We start from the raw sequence: 20266 nt of genomic DNA on the forward strand, positions 1-20266 counted from the left end.
TTTAGCACTCCAATATGCAAAAGTAAATAATTTTGTAGGTCTGTTTTTCCTTAAAGTTTAATTTCTTATGGCCAAATTGTAAGTTAATAGATATCACTTTCAGCTCATCAACTTATAGCCAAACAATTAATTACTTTCCTCCTGATTTGGGTAAAATAAATAACAAGTTTATTTATTTATTTTTCAATCCTCACCGGAGGACTTTTTTTTTTCCAGTATTTTGTTCAGATAGAGTGGGAGGGAGGGAGAGAGAGAGAAACATCGATGTGAAAGGGACACATCGAGTGGTTGCCACCCGCATGACCAACCAGGGCCAGGGATAAACTGCAGCCAAGATACATGCTATTAGCGGGAACCGACCCCGGGTTTCTCTGGACCGCAGGCTGATGCTCTAACCGCTGAGCCAAACCGGCCAGGGCTCAAGTTTATTTTAAATAAAGAATGCATTTTCCTTTAAAAAAAAGGAAAAAAGAGCCCTAGCCTGCATGGCTCAGTGGTTAGAGCATGGGCCCACCAACTGAAGGGTTTCAGGTTCAATTCCTGATCATGGGCACATACCTGGGTTGCAGGTTCGATTCCCAGCCAGGTCAGGGCACATGCAGGAGGCAACCAATTGCTGTGTCTCTCTTACCTCTCTCTCTCTCTCTCTCTCTCTCTCTCTCTCTCTCTCTCCTCCCTTCCTTCCTTCCACTTCCTGTAAAAATCAATGGAAAAAATATCCTAGGGTGAGGATTAAAAAAGGAACAGTTAAAAACAAACAAGCAAAACCCAGAATACATTTTCCTACCCAAAGGAGGAACTCGTTTTTTGTTTTTTTCTTTTTTTGCATTTATCTTCAGATAGAGCAGGAGGGAGGAAGGAAGAGAGAGAGAAACAAACCACAACCGACGAGGAACTGAATCTGGGACTCTCTGGTGCGCGGGCTGACGCCCTAACCACTGAACCAAACAGGCCAGGGCAGAAGTAGTTTTCTTGGAAAGGCTCCATACTTAAAAAGCCACCCCATAGAGAGAAGTGGTTATATACACAGATTGCCAACCACAACTGAGCGGATAATTCTTTTCTTTTTTATTGATTTTTTTTTAGAGAGAGAGGAAAGGAGACATAGAAATATTGATGCAAGAGAGAAACATTGATCGGATGCCTCCCACACACCCACCACTGGGGATCCAGCTCGAAACCTGGGCATCTGCCCTGACTGGGAATCAAATCAGGATCTCAGTCCATGGGATGATGCTCAATCCACTGAGCCACACCGGCTGGGTGAGAGAGGATAATTCTTTTCACCTGAGATTTTCCTCAAAGTCTAGGAGTGGTGGAGTAGATTTCCCCCAGAATATTCTGACAGAAGAAAACTCTGGGTTTACTTGCAACTCCCTAGTACAGGGCCTTTGTAAGGCCATTGCGGAAGACCTGTCTGTAGGGTCACCATAAACACAAGGCTCTATTACTTGGCCATGGACATGCCCATTGGAGGCAGTCTGTGTACTAATATTAAGAATGATTATATGAGCCTGGTCGGGTAGCTCAGTTGGTTAGAGTGTTGTCCAGATTCACCAAGGTTGAGGGTTCCATCCCTGGTCAGGGCACACACAAGAATCAACCAATGAATGCATAAATCAATGTTTCTCTCTCTCTCTCTCTCAAATCAATTTAAACAAATGATTACATAGTCTTTGGGGTTCCTCCAGCTCCTAGATTCTATAGACAATAAAGGATGAGGGGAGGAGAGGATCCTTTGTTCTAAAGTCAGTACCTCTATACCTCACTCTTTCTGCAACCAGCAGACCAAAGTGCAGAAGGCTTTTCTTGCTGTCTTGGGCTTTGATGGATGGAATTATCTTACTGAATCCACCTCAGTCCAGAGTCTTGTCCTAAGTTAAAACCCGCTTTGGGAGGAAGCGTGTATGTATACCCTAACCAAACCAAGATCAATGTATGAAGTGACAATGATAAAAAAAATAGCAAGAGCACCCAGCACTCACCCCCTGACCCTGGACTTCCCACCCTGGGGGCACCTCTGTGGAAAGCAGATGGTCTTTAGAAGGAAGCATACGTGGTTGACAAGGGTTTCTAAGGAAGGACCAGACTCCTTAAGTGGTTCAGGGGAAAAGCTTGATGCTCACCTACAGGACAGAGGAGCCCCTGCCTCCATCCCTTGATCCAGAACTGCTCCTGGACTTGGGTAGCCAGACCAGCATTATCCTCGATGACTCCTCATCCCTTCCTTCCCTAGCTGACCGGGCCTCCTTCAGCTGGACAATCCTTCTGTAGGTACGCTAATACCTTCATTCATGAAGAATGGTCCAGTCCTGGGCGCTCAGCTGTGTGTGGACTGAAGACTGGACGGACACAGCCTTTTTGCCCCACCAACTGCACTGAAGAAATTATTTCCTTTCTTTCCAGTTTGGGATGAGTGTGAAGTGGGCACTCTCACTGCTCCCCAGTCCTGGGTCCTTCTGCCAGCTGGGGAAGTGGGCAGGGGGCTGGGAGTATCCTTCCCTGCCATGGGATTGTCCCGAGGGCTGGATCCTAAGGCGGGCGCGAAAGGTTCCTCCGGGACTTGGAGGCAGCGCCCTCCCCTCGGTGCCGGGCCGCGACCCAGCAGAGGCGGGTCCCCACGCTCACCTGCCATTGGGCAGGTGGGGATCGCCGGGCCTCCCTCAGGGGCCAGACTATAAATGCGGGGCCGGTGGCCGCAGAGCCAGGTGCGTTGCAGGATGGTGGACAGTGTGTACCGAACCCGCTCGCTGGGGGTGGCGGCAGAAGGGCTCCCGGACCAGTACGCAGATGGAGAGGCGGCGCGCGTGTGGCAGCTCTACATCGGGGACACCCGCAGCCGCACGGCCGAGTACAAGGCCTGGCTGCTCGGGCTGCTGCGCCAGCACGGCTGCCAGCGGGTGCTCGACGTGGCCTGCGGCACCGGGTGAGCCTGGCCGGGGGGACGGGGATCCGGGGGAAGGGGCCGCCGGACTGCAGCACCGTGGCCTGGCACGTCGGGGGAGCCTCCGCGTCTGTTTGGCCAGCAGGCAGGGCGAGCGCACGGCGAGGCGGACGCGGGGAGAGCGCCCAGGCCAGGCTGACAGTGAGGGTGTGGGTGCAGCCTGTGGGGAAGGCTGCGGCCCCGGCAGCGCCAGAGCCGGGCTTTGGGCCAGAGCCACAAGACATCGGATCCTGCTCCAGCTTCGTTCCTCGGGTGATGCAGTTGTTAACAACTATCATTTGCTCAGTCTTTGTCCGTGTCAAGCGTTGTGCGAGGGGCTTTTGAAACATGTTTTAAAATCCTCACAAAAGCGGAGGAGGTAAGGTAGTGATATCCCATTTACAGCTGTGGAAATTCGGCCTCAGAGAAGTAAAGATCCCCATCTGGTGGAGAGGAGAGACAGCCCAGGTTGGTTAGGGTCTGGATGTGCTCTAAACCACCACGTAGACTATCTTCTGCGCACTCGTTACTTAACTTTCAGGAGGCTCAGTCTGCACCGCTGTCACATGGGGCACCCCACAGGATTGCCATGCGGATTAATGCACATTTGTAGAATGTCTGACTCTGAATGAGTGCTAAAAACCAAAACCTGGTGATAAGAAAGATTTGGCAGGTCATTGGAGGTCAGTGGGGAGGGCCTAGGGAGAGGAAGCAGAGGAATGGAGTCCGATGGGCCTCCTGATCGCCCCTCTCTGCCTCTCATCCCCTGTCCTGCCCAGGGTGGACTCCATCATGCTGGTGGAAGAGGGCTTCAGCGTGACAAGTGTGGATGCCAGTGACAAGATGCTAAAATATGCGCTTAAAGAGCGCTGGAACCGGCGACATGAGCCCGCCTTCGACAAGTGGGGTACGCGGATCCAGCCAGGCAGGCCCTCCCAGCCTGACCACCAGACCACCAAGGACATGGTTCTCTCTGCCTTGGGCTCCTGGGTGGGGTATTTTGTTTTCCTCAAGGGTACAGCCAAATTACTGTCATTTCCCTGAAAAGGGAGGCTTAGGTACCACAATGAAATATCAGGTATGAGGAATTAGTTTTAATTATGTTTATAATGTCTTGTCCCTCCCCACAAATAAAAACCCATAAGCACGGAGTCCTTCCAAACCATGGCTTCCTTCTCTCTTGACCCCCTTCCCCTTCACCCTCCATGTCCATAATGATCCCCTCCCTCTAACTGGATGTGGAGTCCCTGTGTGTGCCTTAAAGGGGAAACTGAGGCAGACCTGCACTTGGTGGAGATGGGTATTGGTGGTACCATGGTGCCAGCCTGATCTCCCCTTCCTGGCCCCTAGTCATTGAGGAAGCCAACTGGATGACTCTGGACGAAGATGTGCCCCAGCCACCAGAGGGTGGCTTCGATGCTGTCATCTGCCTTGGAAACAGTTTTGCCCACTTGCCAGACTGCAAAGGTGAGAGAGGGTGTGGCCTTGGGCATGGCCCTTGCTTTGAGCTATACCTCCTTTCCACAGACCGCTGGCACCTGCTCTCCTGCCAGAGCAGACTATGCTTTTTGCCTCTCTCCGCCTTGGCACTAGCATCCGGGGGAGTAGAAACATGGGAGGGACACTGGTGCTGGAGTCCTGAGCAGACACAGCCTCTGTGCCCTTTCCGGGAGCTCAGGGGACCAGAGTGAGCACCGTCAGGCACTGAAGAACATTGCGAACATGGTGCGGTCAGGGGGCTTGCTGGTCATCGATCATCGTAACTACGACCACATCCTCAGCACAGGCTGTGCACCCCCAGGAAAGAACATCTACTATAAGGTGGGCCCCTGAGGGAGGGCCCAGAGTGGGAGGTGTGATGCTGGGGTCCAGGCCCCAGAGTGGTTGCAGAGACTAATGCAGCCTGCACCCCCACCTACAGAGTGACTTGACCAAGGACATCACGACATCAGTGCTGACAGTGAACAACAAGGCCCACATGGTGACCCTAGACTACACAGTGCAGGTGCCGGGGACTGGCCACGATGGCGCTGCTGGCTTGAGGTATCCACTTGGCTAGGTGGGGGATGAGTTCGGGGAGGAGGGTGCTGGGGCCACCAGTCCTCATGGTTGGTCAGGGTCTCTGTTGCAGTAAGTTCCGGCTCTCCTACTACCCTCACTGTCTGGCATCCTTCACTGAGTTGCTCCGAGCAGCCTTTGGGGGCAAGTGTCAGCACAGCATCCTGGGCGACTTCAAGCCTTACAAGCCAGGCCAGGCCTACATTCCTTGCTATTTCATCCATGTGCTCAAGAGGACGGACTGAGCATGGCCTCAGCTCCCGCAGCCTTACCTGGGCTGCCAGGCTGTCTGGGGAGCCCTACACCAGCAGCTCCACATGCAGATCCTGGCAGTGTGGGGAGGGGACAACTGCAGCTGGGGTGCGAGGATCTGAGTTCAGGCTAATGGAAGGATGAACAATATAGTCTGTGCCTTTTTCAGTTCCTGCATGTCTTGTGTTTGTCTGTAGGATCAGGCTCCTGTGAAGCCCACCCTGCCCTCCCTTGGGGCTTACTCCTCTCAATCTTGCTCTTCCCCAGTGACCACGCCAATCTTTCTGACCACACTGCCAGCAGAGGGCAGCAAACACTTTATTTTCAGCCATAAACCAGGCTCCCTCAGGGCCTGGTGCCAGAACTCCAGGCCCCCACCCCTCTTCCTGAGCAGATGGGCCTTAGTCTTGGGGCTGACCTGGAAAAATAGACAAGGGGTGCCTCTTGGACTCTCTCTGGCCTCCCCCATTTGGCACCCAGGGGATCTCCTGGAGGCAGGCAGCCTTCAGGTGGGTGGACGGCAGCCCGAGGAGCCCTTTGCTCTCTCAGGTCTCTGTGGGGACACCTAGGTAGCTTAGCCACTTTGGTTGGGCTGGGTCCCAGACTGCAGGAGGCTCCTAGCAGGCAGCAAACTTGCGGTGGATGCGTTTGTAACGGAGCAGTTCCTGCTCACTGACTGAGGGCTCCAGCTGGGTGGCGGCCTGCAGCAGGTCCTCCATGGTGAGCAGTAGTGCTGAGCTCTCGGGCTCCAGCCCTATGGGGAGGACAAGGGGTTGGTGAGGCCAGGGTTCCCCTCCCAGCTGGGGAACTCTGGCTATGCTCAAGCAGGGGAGAGCCCTGGGGGAACATCTTGTCCAGTGTCCCCGAAACGTTTAGAGTCCCTCCTCTGAAATCCAGAACCAGGCCTGGTTTTCCCACTAGCTTTTTGGTTGACCTCTGGAGCTGGCGAGTGGCTCACCTTCCTCCAGGTCCCGAACTCTGCGTTTGAGGGCAGCTGTCATGGCATCAGAGCAGAGGGAGTAGAGGTCTGCACCCGTCAGCTGGGGCGGGCAGTGATCCAGCACGTTCACTAGGCTCACAGAGGGCTCCAACTTGAATCTGTTACGGGGATACAGGAAAGAAAGTTTCACCTGGTGTGCCCTGTACTCCCTCAAAAGGCATCCCTGACCGACATATTCTGCACATTGCACTTATTCCCTAACCAGACCAAGGCCTGTGCCCCCTGGGATCTCCAACAGGGAGGGCATACTTGCGTGTGATGGCGCTCAGAACACGGAGCTGGGAGGCGCGGTCCTCGTTCACCCCCACAAACACCAGCTTGTCAAATCTTTAGGGAGACAGGTGGGCATGTGTGTCAGGGAGCCCAGCATAAGGGTGAATGAAGGAGACACAGGATGGGGTCACAGGGTGCGCACCTGCCAGGCCGCAGAAGGGCAGGGTCCAGGAGGTCTGGTCTGTTGGTGGCTCCGATCACAAACACATCTTGAGTGCTATGAAGGCCATCCAGCTCGGCCAGGAGCTGAGACACCACCCTGCAAAGGAGGAGCGAGGGTGAGAGTCCTTGGCCCATCCTCAGCTTCTGCCCTGCCTGTGGTGCCTCTCCTTGCAGGCCTTTCCCACAGGGCCCCCTGCTTAGTCATGCCCTGCGTACCCCTCCATGCAGGTGCCCATTCTCCTCAAGGTCCCACACCCAAAGCCTCTTAGCTTCATTATACTGTCTCAGAACCGGAAGGGCAGGGACTCTGGGTTCTGAAGATGGCTACAGCCTATGTCACATCCCTGTCCCGGACCCCAGACTCCATTCTGGCTCAAGCTCCCACCTGTCCATCACACCTCCAGAGTCTCCACTCCGCCCCCGGCTTGGGGCCAAGGAGTCCAGTTCATCAAAGAAGATAATGCACGGCGCCGCGGCCCTGGCCCTGGCGAACACTGAGGAGAGGGCCACAGGAGGAGCTCAGGAGGGTGTGAAGCCAGGGTACGAGGGAAGAGAACCTGGGTTTGACCTTTCATTACTAGCGTTCCAGATAGTAGGCCCCAGGGCAGGAATGTAACTGGTGGAAAGGAGGACTAGGAATGACCACGAGCAGCCTGAGGGCTGGGGGTGGCACAGGGGCCATCAGGGTTTGGGAAGGACTGGAAGCCCTGCCCACCCACTCACCTTCCCGAACATTCTCCTCACTTTGGCCCACGTACATGTTGATGAGCTCTGGTCCCTTCACACTGAGGGAGAGGGTGTGGGAGGTAACGCTTGTTAGAGGTACAAACACCATCGGCTCGATCTACCCACCATCCCTCCATGCCCCCTCGCCACCTGAGGAAGGTAAGGCTGCACTCAGTGGCTACCGCCTTGGCCAGGAGGGTCTTGCCAGTGCCAGGGGGCCCATGGAGCAGGAGGCCTGAGCGCCTCAGGCCCAGGCTCAGCAGCTCAGGATGCTCTAGAGGGAGCTGGATGGTCTCTAGAATCTCCTTCTTCACTTCCTGCAGCCCGCCCACATCGTGCCAGGACACAGAGGGGATCTAGGAGACGAAAAGTGCATGGCTGGGATATGTGGGAGGGAGCTCAGGCCCCACCCCAAGGGCTGGAGTCTACCTTGGGGGCTCCGACGGCCTGGGAGTGAGCTGACTGCAGCTGCTCCAGGGCCCGCCCGAAGTCCTCAGCCAGGAGGGGAAAGCCAGCAGCACACAGCTCCACCTCATCCTCCTCACTCAAGCCGCCTGCCAATCTGCAAGCAGAAACCCAGGGACGGGGCTGGAGGACCTACCTGAGGCCTCTCCCCGCGCTCACCAGCCCCCAGCCACCCATATTTCCTCTTGTTGCCTTTGCCTTTTTGTGCCCAGTTTTCTTACCCTGAGTTCCTGATCCTGGTGCAGGCTGCCCGGCTGCTGTGGGTCAAAAGCGCATAGAGATCTCCCACCACAAAGCCCTGGGGAATCACAGGAAAGGACACATGAGTAGGGCACAGTGGGCAGGAAACCCTTGGGCGGAGGGTCCCCCAGCTGGAGCAGAGGCTCAGGGTTGATGCCTCGGGGTTTTCTACCCTTACTGCAGGGCAGCAGGTCTGAGCTCCCACAACAGACATGGGGGACCGGCGCTGCCGTGGTACTCACTGCACACCGCCGAGCCAGCTGTGCCAGGTTCACCTCTTGGCCCAGGGGCAGGTGGGCAGTGAGGGCTCGCAGGATGCTGAGCCGCTGCCCCTCTGACAGCACAGGCACCTCCAGCTCATGTGGAAACGCTGTCTGCACGTCAGCAGGCAGGTCCTGGGCCCGGCTTGTGGTGGCCACAACCATCAGTGGAGGGCAGCTGCCGGCAGGGAGTGGGGACTGAGGGCACGAATCCGCTGCAGCCGAGCGAGCATGAGGCAGGGGCGGGAGGGCGGGAGGGCGGAGAGGTGGGTGGGTGATAAGGTGGGACAGGGGGATCAGCACCCCAAGGCTCCATGGGAACACATTGGGAGTTCACTGAGGGCAGAGGCTGTGCTTTTCCTTCAACCTGCTGTTCCCCAAGAAAAACTAGGGACCATATCCATCTCGCTCTGGATACCCCAAGCTCTTTAGGGCCGTCAGGAGGGCAGTCAAATTGGCAGGAGTCGTTGGAGAAGCCATCGAGGGGTGAGGACTAGAGGACGGAATGCTGAAGAGAAGGAGGAGGGCTGGGCCCAGCTCTGTACAATACCTGGTGAGAGGGTCCTCATGGAGGAGGAGGTGACGCAGCGTGGCCACCACACGGGCGTCCTCACCTAGCCCATCACGGTCCCGGCCCAGAAGGTCCAAGGCCGTCAGCAACAGAACCACCGGCCGGCAGCGCCGGGCTCGGGAGAAGGTGGCCTGCAGTTTTGTCTCCACAGCCCCACTGCTGTCCGCACAGAGGCTGGAGCAGGGTACCTGGGGAGGGGGTCCCGGTGGGCCTGTGAGCAAGGCACAGGTGTGACTGGGGCGGGAGAATGGGGGGAGGAGGCGTCGTCAGAAGGTGCAGGTCAACTCTTTTTGAAGGGCAGCGATGGGGGAAGAGGATAGCTGGCCAGGTCCTACCTCTTCTTTACCCTAACCACATTCCTTGGACTGTCCGTCAGAATCTTGAAACCCACTCCTTGAAAGCATCTCTCAGGAGCTGAGCATCATGGGAATATGGCTGACCCACTGGGCTGAGGTGTTAGGGCCAAGCTAGTGGCCAGAAAGAAGAGGGAAGAAGCCCTGGCCAGTTTGGCTCAGTGGTTGAGCGTCGGCCTGCGGATCAGTGAGTCCCGGGTTCGGTTCCCACTAGGGGCATGTACCATAAGGAAAAAAAAAGGGGAGGGGGGAGAATTTGGGCTGGGGAGGGGAAACAGTTGGGGTTCTACCCTCCAGGTACCCTCACCTTCAGCAAATGGAGCCCGAGGCGGCTGCAGGCAGCAGCCACTGCTGTGGTCTTCCCACTGCCCGGGGGGCCCCGTAGAAGGACACTGCCAGTTCCTGTCAGCAGGGCACCCCTGCAACCAGAGGACAGACACTGTCTCCTCCATTCTGCCCAGACTTCAGAGTCTGCCGTAACAGGACCCTGGATCTAGAGCACAGACACCCTGCTTCTCTCTCCGTGAGGCACCCACCCCCAGTGCTGTCTCCACACCACCTCTGGTGCTCAGGCAGGGGCGTGGAGCACATCCAGCAGCCAAGACTAACTCCCCATGTCACCACTGCGTCTTCAATAAAGCCTGGACTCTTGTGTCTGCTCGGGACTGGATTGGAATTAGGGAAGGGTCTGTGTGCGCTCTTGGGCAGAGGTATGGGGAGCTGTGTCCTTCAGGATCAGGGTGGTGAGCACCGGGATGGCTAGTGGGCTCGCCAAGGGGAGGGTAGTTTCAGAGACAACTGTCCCTGGTGGAGATTCTTCCTCCACAGTCAACCTTGGAGGATGGATATTATCCCAGGAGTCTGGGAATCTGCTCACCGGAAGCACGTGGGCTAGTGGCCTGGGCATACTGGTTGGTGTGAGGGAGGTCCCGCCAACAGCACTTCCACCAGGGCGTGAGGAACTACTTGCCTGGCCTGCTGCCCCTCCAGGGGTACTGTGGGCAGGCTTCCCTCACTGCCCGAGTCTGCAGCCTCACTCACCCCGACTGGAGGCGAGGTTTCAGGGCAGCACACAGCTCGGTCACCAAGGCCTCCAAGCCCGGAGGAGATAAGCTGCTCCAGAGACTGGATTCTCCTGAAGGGACCCTTGGAACAGGGCTCAGGGTAGAACCCACCTGCGAAAGGATGGAGGAAGTTTAGTTTCTAAAAGTTGTTTCTGCTCCTTTCCTTAGGTCTACTCATACCCCCAGGGCCTCACCAAGTACAAGGAGGTATGGGTGGTGTCGGCCAAGTAGGCGCTGGTGGGCCCATCTGGAGCTTCCCCAACTGTTTTCTTCACTTTAAAGAACATCTCCTGCCACCTGCAGGAAAGAGGCCCAATGAGTCCCAGATCTAGATTCACATGTCCCTTCCCAAGGACAAGGTGGCTGTCTCTATCACAGAGGTCCACTGCAGGGACAAACTCGAGAGCAGCACAAATAAGCGCCCCAGACGTGGTAGGGACTGCGGTGGGGGAAGTGAGGAAGGGAAAGCAGGTGGTCTTTCTTATCTCCCTGACTGGATCAAACACATCTTGAGGCCAGGAGCTATACCTGTCCTCCGCTTCCCTGACAGCCATTAGAGAGCCTGGGGCAGGGCGGGGGGGTCTCCAGGTAAATGGCCTATCCATCCATTCCACTGGGAGAAGACACTGCTACACTAAGCAATGGTCATCTGGCCATTTTCAGTGGCTTCATAATACAGTCTCTCCCTCAAATACATACCTACCAAGGTCCCCCCAAACCTCAGAGGGAAGAGTCCCTTGGTTCTTATTCAATAATCTACAAAATCTTATTACAGGCAAATTCCTTAATAATGGCACCTAATGATTAATGACTGTTTGGGCTGCACATAAGAATTATCTGTGAGCCCTGGCCGGTTTGGCTCAGCGGTTAGAGCATCGACCTGCGGTCCTGAGAGACCCAGGTTCGGTTCCCGCTAAGGGCACGTACCTCGGTTGCAGTTTGTCCCCGGCCCTGGTTGGTCGTGCGGGTGGCAGCCACTCGATGTGTTCCTTTCACATCGATGTTTCTCTCTCTCTCTCTGTTCCTCTCTCTCCCTCCCACTCTACCTGAACAAAAAAATGGAAAAATGTCCTCGGGTGAGGATAAAAAAAAAAAAAAGAATTATCTGTGAAATTTTAAAAAATCAACATCTCTCACATATTGTATAATTCCATTCAACAGACTGGTGGTTGCCAGGGGTTGATAAAAGGAGGGAACAGGGAGTGATTGCTAATGGTAGGGGATCATGAAAATGATCTGGAATTAGGTTACACAACCTTGGGAATATACCAAAAACCACTGAGTTGCACATTCTAAAAGCATGAATTTTATGGTATATGAATTATATATCTCAATTTAAAAGTTAACATTTTCCCTTCCTTTGGAAAAAATAGAAAGACTACACAGGCCCCAGCTCCACCTGATCCTGTTCCAATAGGTCTGGGGTGGGCCCAGGCGTTTCATTTTTCAAAAGCTCCTCATCACAAAAAGGGCCATGCAGTCCCTGGCTAGTGTCGTAGTGAATTGGGGTTACTCCACCTGCTGCTACTGCTACTGCAGGTGGCAGTTACTAGCCCAATTTTCCAGGTAAAGAAATGATAAACTATTCCTCTCTTCACTCCTCAGGCAGCAAGGCAATGACAGAGCCAGTCTATAACCTTGGCCTCATTAGGTCCAATCAAGGTGCAAATTCCTTTGCTCAGTGTCCTATAGTCACAAAGCTGCTCCCTGTGGCAGCAAAGGGGGAGTGGTGGGAATGCCTCCAGGTGGCAGGAGGAAGCATATCACGTCAGTATTATGAAATTCTGGTAACTACTGTGGTAGGCAGTGACTATGCAAAAAACTAGAACATAAGGAAAACTTTGCGTCTTACTGTCATTATGAATAAACAATGGCTGGGTCTATAGCATAGAATCTCAATCAAGCCCAACATCCTGAGTCAGAGTGCCTATGGCCAGCACTGATCCAAGGAGGGACAGCTCCAGGGAAGGGTTAGGGAGAGACTCCTCTCTTCCGTGGAGGGTGGTTGGACTATTTCACTGAGCACACGAACTTTGGAACATATCTGGACTCTGCTGGGGAACACTGGATCATGTTCCCAAAAGCCACATGGGAGACAGTGGAGCTGGCTCCTGTCAGCCTGGTTGGGGAAGTGGAATGCAGGGCAGAATCTAAAAAGGTTCCCTACCACAGAAGGCTCCCTGGAGGGTTTCTCTTCTCAGGTCCAGAAGACAGAGCTAAAGCACTCATCCTTATCTGTCCTTGGACCCAAATGCCCTTCCCAACCCTGCTTTCCAGGCCCTTTGGGGGCGGGGGGGGGGGCGGGTATGTGCTGAGGAAGGAGACAGATCTCTATAGGGTTAGAATGGCAGGCACTATGGACGGGACTGGCTTACTGGTCTGTCTCAGGACCTAGCGTGTCTTCCTTTGAAAGTACAAAGGGCAGACATTATGTAGTTTTCCTACAGAAAGCTAGCTCATGCCCTGGTCAGTTTGGCTCAGTGGTTACAGCGTCGGCCACAGACCAGTTGCGAGTTCGATTCCGGTAAAGGGCACGTACCTGGGTTACAGTTCGCCCCGGCCCTGGTTGGGGTTGTGCAGGAGGCAACCAATTGATGTGTCCCTCCCACGTCAATGTTTCTCTCTCCCTCTCTCCTGCTCCCTCCCATTCTACATTAAGATAAATAGAAAAATATCCTGGGGTGAGGATTGAAAAAAAAAAAGAAAGCTAGCTCATAGACATTTGCTGTATTTAGGGTGGAAGACAGCAGTGGGAATTGACTGATACATGCCAGAATGGCATTTTCCACCAAGCCCCAGTTGTAGATGTCATCTGGAAAAGCTCAAGCGGCACCATGGGTTACACAGGGTTCTGCCACAGTCCTAAGATGCAGCAATGACCAGAACTGAGCCCTGAAGGTTGGTCAAGAATAAATCACACACTCCAGACAAGGCATCTCTCTCTGGGCAGAGGACCCAGGCCCAAGACCGTGATCCTGATGGCACTTATACCCAAGTTCCTGCAAGCTGGTCCCGCCACCTCCTTGAGATTTCCCTGAAAGTTGGGTTTGTGTGTGTGTTAGTTGGGTTCTCCTAGTAAATCGCTACTGGAAATCAGTTCTGAATAGAGGGACTGTTTGGGGTATCCACATTCTTCCCCCTTCACTTAAGGCCAAAGCAGTCTCTGAATTCCTTGCCTCACCATTCTATTTATTTATTTGTCTGTCTGTTTTTATCCTCACCCGAGGACATTTTTGCATTTATCTTCAGATAGAGCAGGAGGGAGAGAGGGAAGAAAAGAGAGAAACATTGATGTGAGGGAGACACATCAACTGGTAGCCACTCACACGACCCCAATGGGGGCTGGAGACAAAATGCAACTGAGGTACATGCCCTTAGTGGGAATCGAACTCAGGACTCTGGTTCGCGGGCCGATGTTCTAACCACTGAACCAAACTGGCCAGGGCTTGCCTCGCCATTTTAAAGAACCTCTGTGGTCAACAGTCAACCTGTTTTTTTAATTTTTTTTTTTTTTATCTTCACCTGAGGACATTTTTCCATTTTTTGTTCAGATAGAGTGGGAGGGAGAGAGAGGAAGAGAAAGAGAGAGAGAAACATCGACATGAAAGGAACATCGACATGAAAGGGACACATTGAGTGGCTGCCACCCACACAACCCAACCAGGGCCGGGGACAAACTGCAACCAAGGTACATGCCCTTAGCGGGAACCGAACCCGGGTCTCTCCGAACCGCAGGCTGACACTCTAACCGTTGAGCCAAACTGGCCAGGGCTACAGTCAACCTGTTTTAAAGTACTTGGCTTGGTTATGCTCTATTTCTCATTCTCTTGAGGATAAGGAAAGAGAGGGCCTTTTAAGGATAGGATAGAAGCAATCCCTCTCTTCCCCTTTCGGGACATAAGACAGAAAAGCATCAGGTGCACACTCCATCAATTAGGATAGAAATCAGAGCCTGGGTCTCCTTATGCTGAGTATGTGGGATGTATGGCCCAAACAGCATCATGGTTGAGAATGGAAAACAAAGAATTTCACTTGGGTCTAGGCCAGTAAGTTATTTTTTTGTTTTGTTTTGTTAATCCTTACCCAGGATATTTTTCCATTGCTTTTTAGAGAGAGTGTAAGGGAAGACAGGAGGGAGGTGGGAGGAAGGGAGGGGGAGAGGGAGAGAGAGAACCATCAATGTAAGAGACACATTGATTGGTTGCCTCCTGCACTGTCTTGACTGGTGCCAGGGATTGCACCTGCAACCCAAGTGTGCCCTTGACTAGAATTGAACCCGAGACTCTTCGGTCCACAAGCTGACGCTCTAACTACTGAGCAAAACTTGCCAGGGCCATGAAGTTATTTTGCATGCATTCCTTTACCAAAGACCACCATCCAGTTTGAGAATAAAAGCTAGCAGGCAGTGATTCTTAATTTTTTCTCTTATGTCCAGAAAAACATTGAACAACAGAATGTTCTTATGCACAAAATTATTCCATACCACTTGGGAAGAGGGGGTTGTAGAACTCTTGCACCCAGATTAAGAATCTCAGGTGTGAGGTAGGAGGCAGCTGCATACCTGGGCAGTTTCTCAGGGCTTCCTTCCAGGATCTCTATTTGCCCCATTGTTGGCACACACAGAACATCCCCTTCCTGGACTGCCCTGTAACACAGCAGTGGCCCTGGTCAGCTCACAGCGGAAGTCAAGAGCATGTGCCTGACATGTTTGCCACCCTCCCATTCCCACCATCAATATGAAGACTACTTCCCAAAGGCTTACTGCCCACCCAGAGACCCCAAGCAACTTGTCCAGAGAGCAAGTCTGACCTAGAATGAGCTAGAGGAAATGGTGGGAAGGCTAGAAAGGGGAATCAAAAACCAGGGAGGGGTGAAGCAGGATTCTGGTTCTCTTGGAGCCCTCTCAAATCAAAGCAGTTTCTCCATTTAGAATGTCCAGATTTCTCTTCTATTGTCTACCTGATACTCCAAGAGGCGTCCAGCCACAATATTGCTTAAAATGTGGCTTTTTAAAATCAGAAGCTCCATGGTGCCTCTAGGTATGATGGAATAGGATAGCTATGAGAGTGAGAAGCTATCCTCCTAAAAGGGGTAGTCAGCTAACCTGGGTGTCTGAAAGTGCCGGTAAAGAACATGGTCATAATTCCCATTAGTGCTGTAGTGGGGAGAGGACACAATTTCGATGTGCAACTCTTTGGCAAACGGAGGCCCAGGCAGCACTGAGCAGCTTCCTTTGTCTTCAAGGGCACTGGAGCCTTCCAAGTATCTCTATGAAAGAAATAACCACCACCTTATAATCTTCTCCCAAAGAATCAGGCTCTACCTTCTCTCTCAGCAGCCAATATTTCTACTTGTATCCTCTTTCATTCCCATTACCATAAAGCTTGTGGGAGGGTAGCAGAGCTGAACACCTATATCTTCCCTAGAAAACAGAAACTTCTTCCTCTAATGAGCACCAGGAAGAGATTTCTGACTCTGACTTTTCTAATGTTAACTCCCAAAAGTTCCCCAATAAAGATAATCCTTCTGTGATACCTTTAAGTTGGGCCACAGCCATGCAAATGGTAGACATTTAATTCCCACAGTCCTTTGAATGGCACCAGGAAGCCATTAGGATTGATATTAAGTGGACATATATTAAGTGGGGATACTCAGAATTCAGGCAGTGGGAAGAGCATATGAGCTCACTGAAGCTTAAAGGGTTGGTTTATCAGAATGAGCTCCAGTCTGAGTACTCCAGTAGTTTTTCCTCCATTCAGAAGGGAACCCACTTCTGGATCCCATTCATGCTTATCTTATATATATATATTTTTTGTGTGGTATGTGCCCCTAGCGGGAACCAAACCCGGGACTCTCTGATCCGCAGGTCGACACTCAACTGCTGAGCCAAACTGGCCAGGGCCTATTATCTCTTCTTGACATCCCGTGGCCCTAATTGGCTTTGCCAGCATCATCTAACAGGACTTTCTACAGTGATAGAAATGTTCTATATGTACATGTGCCTGATGAGCACTTGAAATGTGACTAACACAACTGAAGAACTGAATTTTTAACTTTATTTACTTTTAATTAAAGAATCACAAAATGGCTAGTGGCTTTCATTCTGGACAGTGCAGGCCCAACCATACATCCAGGTGCTTAATCAAACATTAGAGACTATATTTGTCCCCCCAAATGCAATTATCTTCTTGAAGTAAGCTCCTTAAAGGCAGAAATCAAAAACTTCACTTGGATATATTTAATAAAATATTAAAATTAAAAACCAGGCACCAAAGATAATAAAGAGCCCTCATTTGAAGAAACTTATAGTATATAATAGGAGATCAGACAGATTACATAAACATAACAAAGCAGAACAAAATAAATGCTGCAAAAAAAGACACAAAATGCTATAGGAGGATGTCAGGTTACACTTTTCATGGTGAGATTATGAAAGGATGGTGGCATCTTTAGATGGGCCTTGTAGGAAAGGATGATAGGATTTTAACAGGTAAAGATGAAAATAGGAATTTGAAGCCAAGGATAAGCATGAGCAAAAGCATTGAAGTATCATACTCCATACTACCCAGCGAAATACTGGATACACTACAATTTCGGCAAACACCTGATTAGATTGAGCAGATTAACGTGTGCCCCTGGTAATTTGACTGTGCATCTCACATTTCACCTGAATAGAAGAAAGCCCTTCTCCTGGCCACCACACTATGGAGGATAATGATACTTTGATTGTAGAGAATGAATAAATAAGGATGAGACATGAAGCGAAAAGTCCAAGATCTCCTTAATTTTACAGCTCTGGTTTTCCAATTTGGTTAAAACAAAGACAGGATAAGGAGCATAAGCATTCCTGAGACTGGTCCTATATCCTACCTGAATTCTGAGCTCTCCCACTTCTAGGAGATCACAGCCGAGATTAAAAGCCAGAGTGGCAGGCACGAGGGCCAGTCCGTCAGCGAGGGGCTCTCCCACCTGCCCAGAGCCGGGTCCCAGCCTTTCAGAGAGGTCCCAGTGAGGCTCTAGGACCTGCACCGTGGCCAAGTGTGGCTGGAAAGTGATGGATGACTCTCCGGCCTTGGTCACCCAAACCCATTCGCCCTGGAAGAGGCCGAGGCTACGGAGACAACTCCGGCTCACCCCCAGTGAATCTTCAGTCCCTCCTAGAACTCCCCGGAGTCGCCGGACTGTACCGGAAACGGCGAAGGAGGACACCAAAGGCGGGGGCGGGGGCCGGCTGCTGTCCCCAGTCTCTGGGCCCAGTTTGACCCGCCCACGGAGCTCAGTCACAGCCAGCCGCGTCCCTGGGCCAAGCAGTCCTTGCAACGCCGGCCGCGTCTCCAGCACGCGCGGTCCGGGCACTGGTAGAGCCTCTCCGCGCCTCACCAGCAGCGGCCCGATTCGCGGTCCGAGCCCCGGCCCCAGCGAGGTGCCAAGCAACGCCCAGCCCAGCGCTGGGGGCCGCCGCACGGGCCGCGCCCGCACCCACGCCCCGGAGCCCAGGGCTAGAAGCCGCAACAGCATGCGGCTAACCAGCAGCTGCGGAGGCCCGGGACCCTGCTCTTCAGTTCCCGCTCCCGTTCTCTCCAGGGCCGCCACTAGCAGCGCCGGCCCTGCTGGGCTCTCCCCTGCAGGCCGCAGAGCCAGCACCAGGCCATGCCCCGCCGCAGGCCACGGGCCCCCAGGCGGCAGCAGCACGGCCAACGGGGGTGTCTCGTTCGGGAAGGGTTCCAGGACCCGCAAGACTGCCAGCACCATGGTGACAGGAGACCAAGGAAGAAAGTGGAGGACGCCTTCCGGAGCCCGAGAGCCGTACAGCACGGCGGCGCGCACGCCGTTTCCGCTTCCGTCAGGGGAGGAGCGAGGCAAGTGGGTGGGGCGTCGGGTGCAGCGCGCTTGCTCTGAGGGGGTGAGTTGCGCCTTGGCTTGATCAGAAAGGTACCTAGATGGCAGTGACACAATTACTGCGGTTGCTTAGCCTTTACTCATGCATCCTTTGACATGGTTTCCAGAGATTTGCCCTCCGCGCCTGCTAGGGGTGTAACGTCCTCTCAACTACGTTGCCCCATGGCATGTACTTAACAATTTACTGAATGATCAATGAACAGTCAGCATACTCCGGCCCAACTCGGCCCGCGGCTGGAGCTGTGGGTGGAGTGTTTAGGAAGGAGTCCACTCCTCTGTGCAATTCCTACAGTTCCCACTGTGGAAGTGCAGGCACTGAGGTTTGAGGGTTGTGGGAAGGTTGAAGGAGGGAGTGGCAGGATTATAAAACTGTCTCAGACATGCTTATGGATATGTAGTGCCTGCTGGCTGAATTACTGCATATGATTCATGTAGCCCTGGAGTGCTGGGTGCTGCCACACCTGTTCCAACACATCCTACACAAAACCCACGTTCCAGTGTTTCTTGTCCTGCTTCTTCTACTCCCACCGAACTTGAAGCAAAGCAAAGCAGCTTCGATTTTTCATCCCTCCAAAACCAGTTGCAAACTGTAGATCCACTTCGTGTTTCTACCTTGGGGGGAAGGGGCAGAGAGCAGGCAGAAAGCGGGGTAGGGGGTGGCGGGGTGGGGGGTGGGGGGTAGGGGGGTGGTTTGCGGTTCTGGTTCAAGGCTTCAGTCATGAATACCAAACCAACAACTTGCTCCCACCTGTATTATTACTTAGATTCCATACTTGTTTCCATCTCCCTGGTCTGTAGAAGATACTGGACACTAGTAGGCCACACTTCCAGTTATTAACAATATATTTGTATTTAGGATCCGTGGATTGGTTGGTGGCAATCTACTCTTTCTGGACCTTGCATGCTCTTCCAGCTAACCCCTAACTTCCTCCTTTCCTTCACAGTGAGCACCTTAAGGCAGTCTTCTACTCTGCATATTATGCATTCCTGAAAATGTGAAAGTTGAATATTAGATTTACATATTATAAGGCATTTCCGTCCCTAAAGCGATAAGAAAATATTTTTTAAATATCCGATTATAGTTCCTGGAGGTACCTCTAGTCCTAAACCTGAGCTTGCCCAGCTCCACATCTTTACAACAGCATGCAAGAATGTAGTAGGTAACTGAATTCTCATGGATGAAAATTCCTATTTAGTAATTATAAACTTCTATGTGCCTCTGTCCCCTGCCTCCAAGAGGGACCAAGGACTGGGATGATGGGGGGGGGGGTCCAAAGAGGATATGCCTGCTTTACACAATAGAAGGCAAGCTCTAGGCCTTAGGTGCTCCTTGAGTCCTTAGGAATGGTATCCGGTATCCTGTCTCATTCAGCACCCATACCAACACAAGTATCCATCCACAAATAAATGTCCTTTCCTCCCAGGCTTTCCCCCCAGCAAATAATGGCTGGCATGCAGACCACTCTGTATTACTATGAAATTGTAATTAGTCACTGAGAGCCAAATACTACTTTTGTAAGATAGCCAGAAGCCTTCACTTATTGCTTTTACTTCCACACCTCTTGGGGCTCTTCAACCCACTGTAAGCTTCCTTCTACTCCTCTGAAACTTCCTGCAAAGATCACCCTAACCTCTCAACTATAGAATCAAGGTGATGCTGTTTGATCTTTATCTTATTCAGTCTTTCTTTGGAATTTGATACTATTGACTAATTTTTTTACTTTCGTTGCCATTATGACACTACTTTTCCTCCTACATCTGATAGCTTCCCGGAGTCACTCCTCCCTTTCCCTTACCATCCTCTCCACAATCCAGTGAATCACCAAATCCTCTTGATTCTACACACTTCCCAATTCTGTCCTTTCTTCTACATGCCCATGGCCATTGTCTTAAAATATTGCTCTCCTGAGCAAGGACCACTGGCTCATTCGTGAGCCTTCTCCAGTTTCTTATTTATTTATTTTTTTATCCTCATCCGAGGACATTTTTGCATTTTTTGTTCAGACAGAGCGGGAGGGAG

General features: G+C 52.4%; 2 protein-coding genes across 4 annotated transcripts; one reads left to right on the forward strand and one right to left on the reverse strand.

Annotated features, from left to right (window-relative positions):
* The first annotated feature begins 2681 nt into the window (after window positions 1–2681).
* GNMT (glycine N-methyltransferase) lies at window positions 2682–5410 on the forward strand. 2 transcript variants are annotated; one of them, XM_036248826.1, is made up of 6 exons: window positions 2682–2926; window positions 3703–3830; window positions 4274–4390; window positions 4602–4744; window positions 4845–4966; window positions 5055–5410. In XM_036248826.1, the coding sequence occupies exons 1-6, from the start codon at window positions 2682–2684 to the stop codon at window positions 5224–5226; spliced, it is 927 nt and encodes a 308-aa protein (XP_036104719.1). In that variant the 3' UTR covers window positions 5227–5410. The 2 variants fall into 2 exon arrangements, with proteins under 2 accessions (XP_036104719.1, XP_036104720.1); XM_036248827.1 differs by having other exon boundaries at window positions 2713–2926; window positions 4659–4744.
* A 112-nt stretch (window positions 5411–5522) lies between these two features.
* Window positions 5523–18147, reverse strand: PEX6 (peroxisomal biogenesis factor 6). Of its 2 annotated transcripts, XM_036249030.1 has the most exons (17): window positions 17218–18147; window positions 15452–15615; window positions 14909–14992; window positions 10542–10644; window positions 10325–10458; window positions 9591–9702; window positions 8910–9118; window positions 8342–8537; window positions 8081–8157; window positions 7824–7956; window positions 7545–7750; window positions 7392–7453; window positions 7054–7162; window positions 6649–6765; window positions 6483–6560; window positions 6192–6331; window positions 5535–5987 (listed from the first exon to the last, which is right to left on the reverse strand). In XM_036249030.1, the coding sequence occupies exons 1-17, from the start codon at window positions 18097–18099 to the stop codon at window positions 5851–5853; spliced, it is 2943 nt and encodes a 980-aa protein (XP_036104923.1). In that variant the 5' UTR covers window positions 18100–18147; the 3' UTR covers window positions 5535–5850. The 2 variants fall into 2 exon arrangements, with proteins under 2 accessions (XP_036104924.1, XP_036104923.1); XM_036249031.1 differs by lacking the exons at window positions 10542–10644; window positions 14909–14992; window positions 15452–15615 and having other exon boundaries at window positions 5523–5987; window positions 17218–18143.
* Window positions 18148–20266: the final 2119 nt, after the last annotated feature.

This window comes from Molossus molossus, unplaced genomic scaffold (assembly GCF_014108415.1).
Source record: "Molossus molossus isolate mMolMol1 unplaced genomic scaffold, mMolMol1.p scaffold_m16_p_8, whole genome shotgun sequence".
NCBI lineage: Eukaryota > Metazoa > Chordata > Mammalia > Chiroptera > Molossidae > Molossus > Molossus molossus.

Excerpts from the sequence above, each read along its gene's own strand:
- GNMT (XM_036248826.1), top strand. The coding sequence starts at position 2,682 with ATGCGGGGCCGGTGGCCGCAGAGCCAGGTGCGTTGCAGGATGGTGGAC. Across the intron at positions 3,831-4,273 it reads GCCCGCCTTCGACAAGTGGG|TCATTGAGGAAGCCAACTGG; the intron begins GTACGCGGATCC and ends CCTGGCCCCTAG. Across the intron at positions 4,967-5,054 it reads GATGGCGCTGCTGGCTTGAG|TAAGTTCCGGCTCTCCTACT; the intron begins GTATCCACTTGG and ends TCTCTGTTGCAG.
- PEX6 (XM_036249030.1), bottom strand. The coding sequence starts at position 18,099 with ATGGTGCTGGCAGTCTTGCGGGTCCTGGAACCCTTCCCGAACGAGACA. Across the intron at positions 9,703-10,324 it reads AAACCTCGCCTCCAGTCGGG|GGGTGCCCTGCTGACAGGAA; the intron begins GTGAGTGAGGCT and ends CTCTGGTTGCAG. Across the intron at positions 7,751-7,823 it reads AGGCCGTCGGAGCCCCCAAG|ATCCCCTCTGTGTCCTGGCA; the intron begins GTAGACTCCAGC and ends TTCGTCTCCTAG.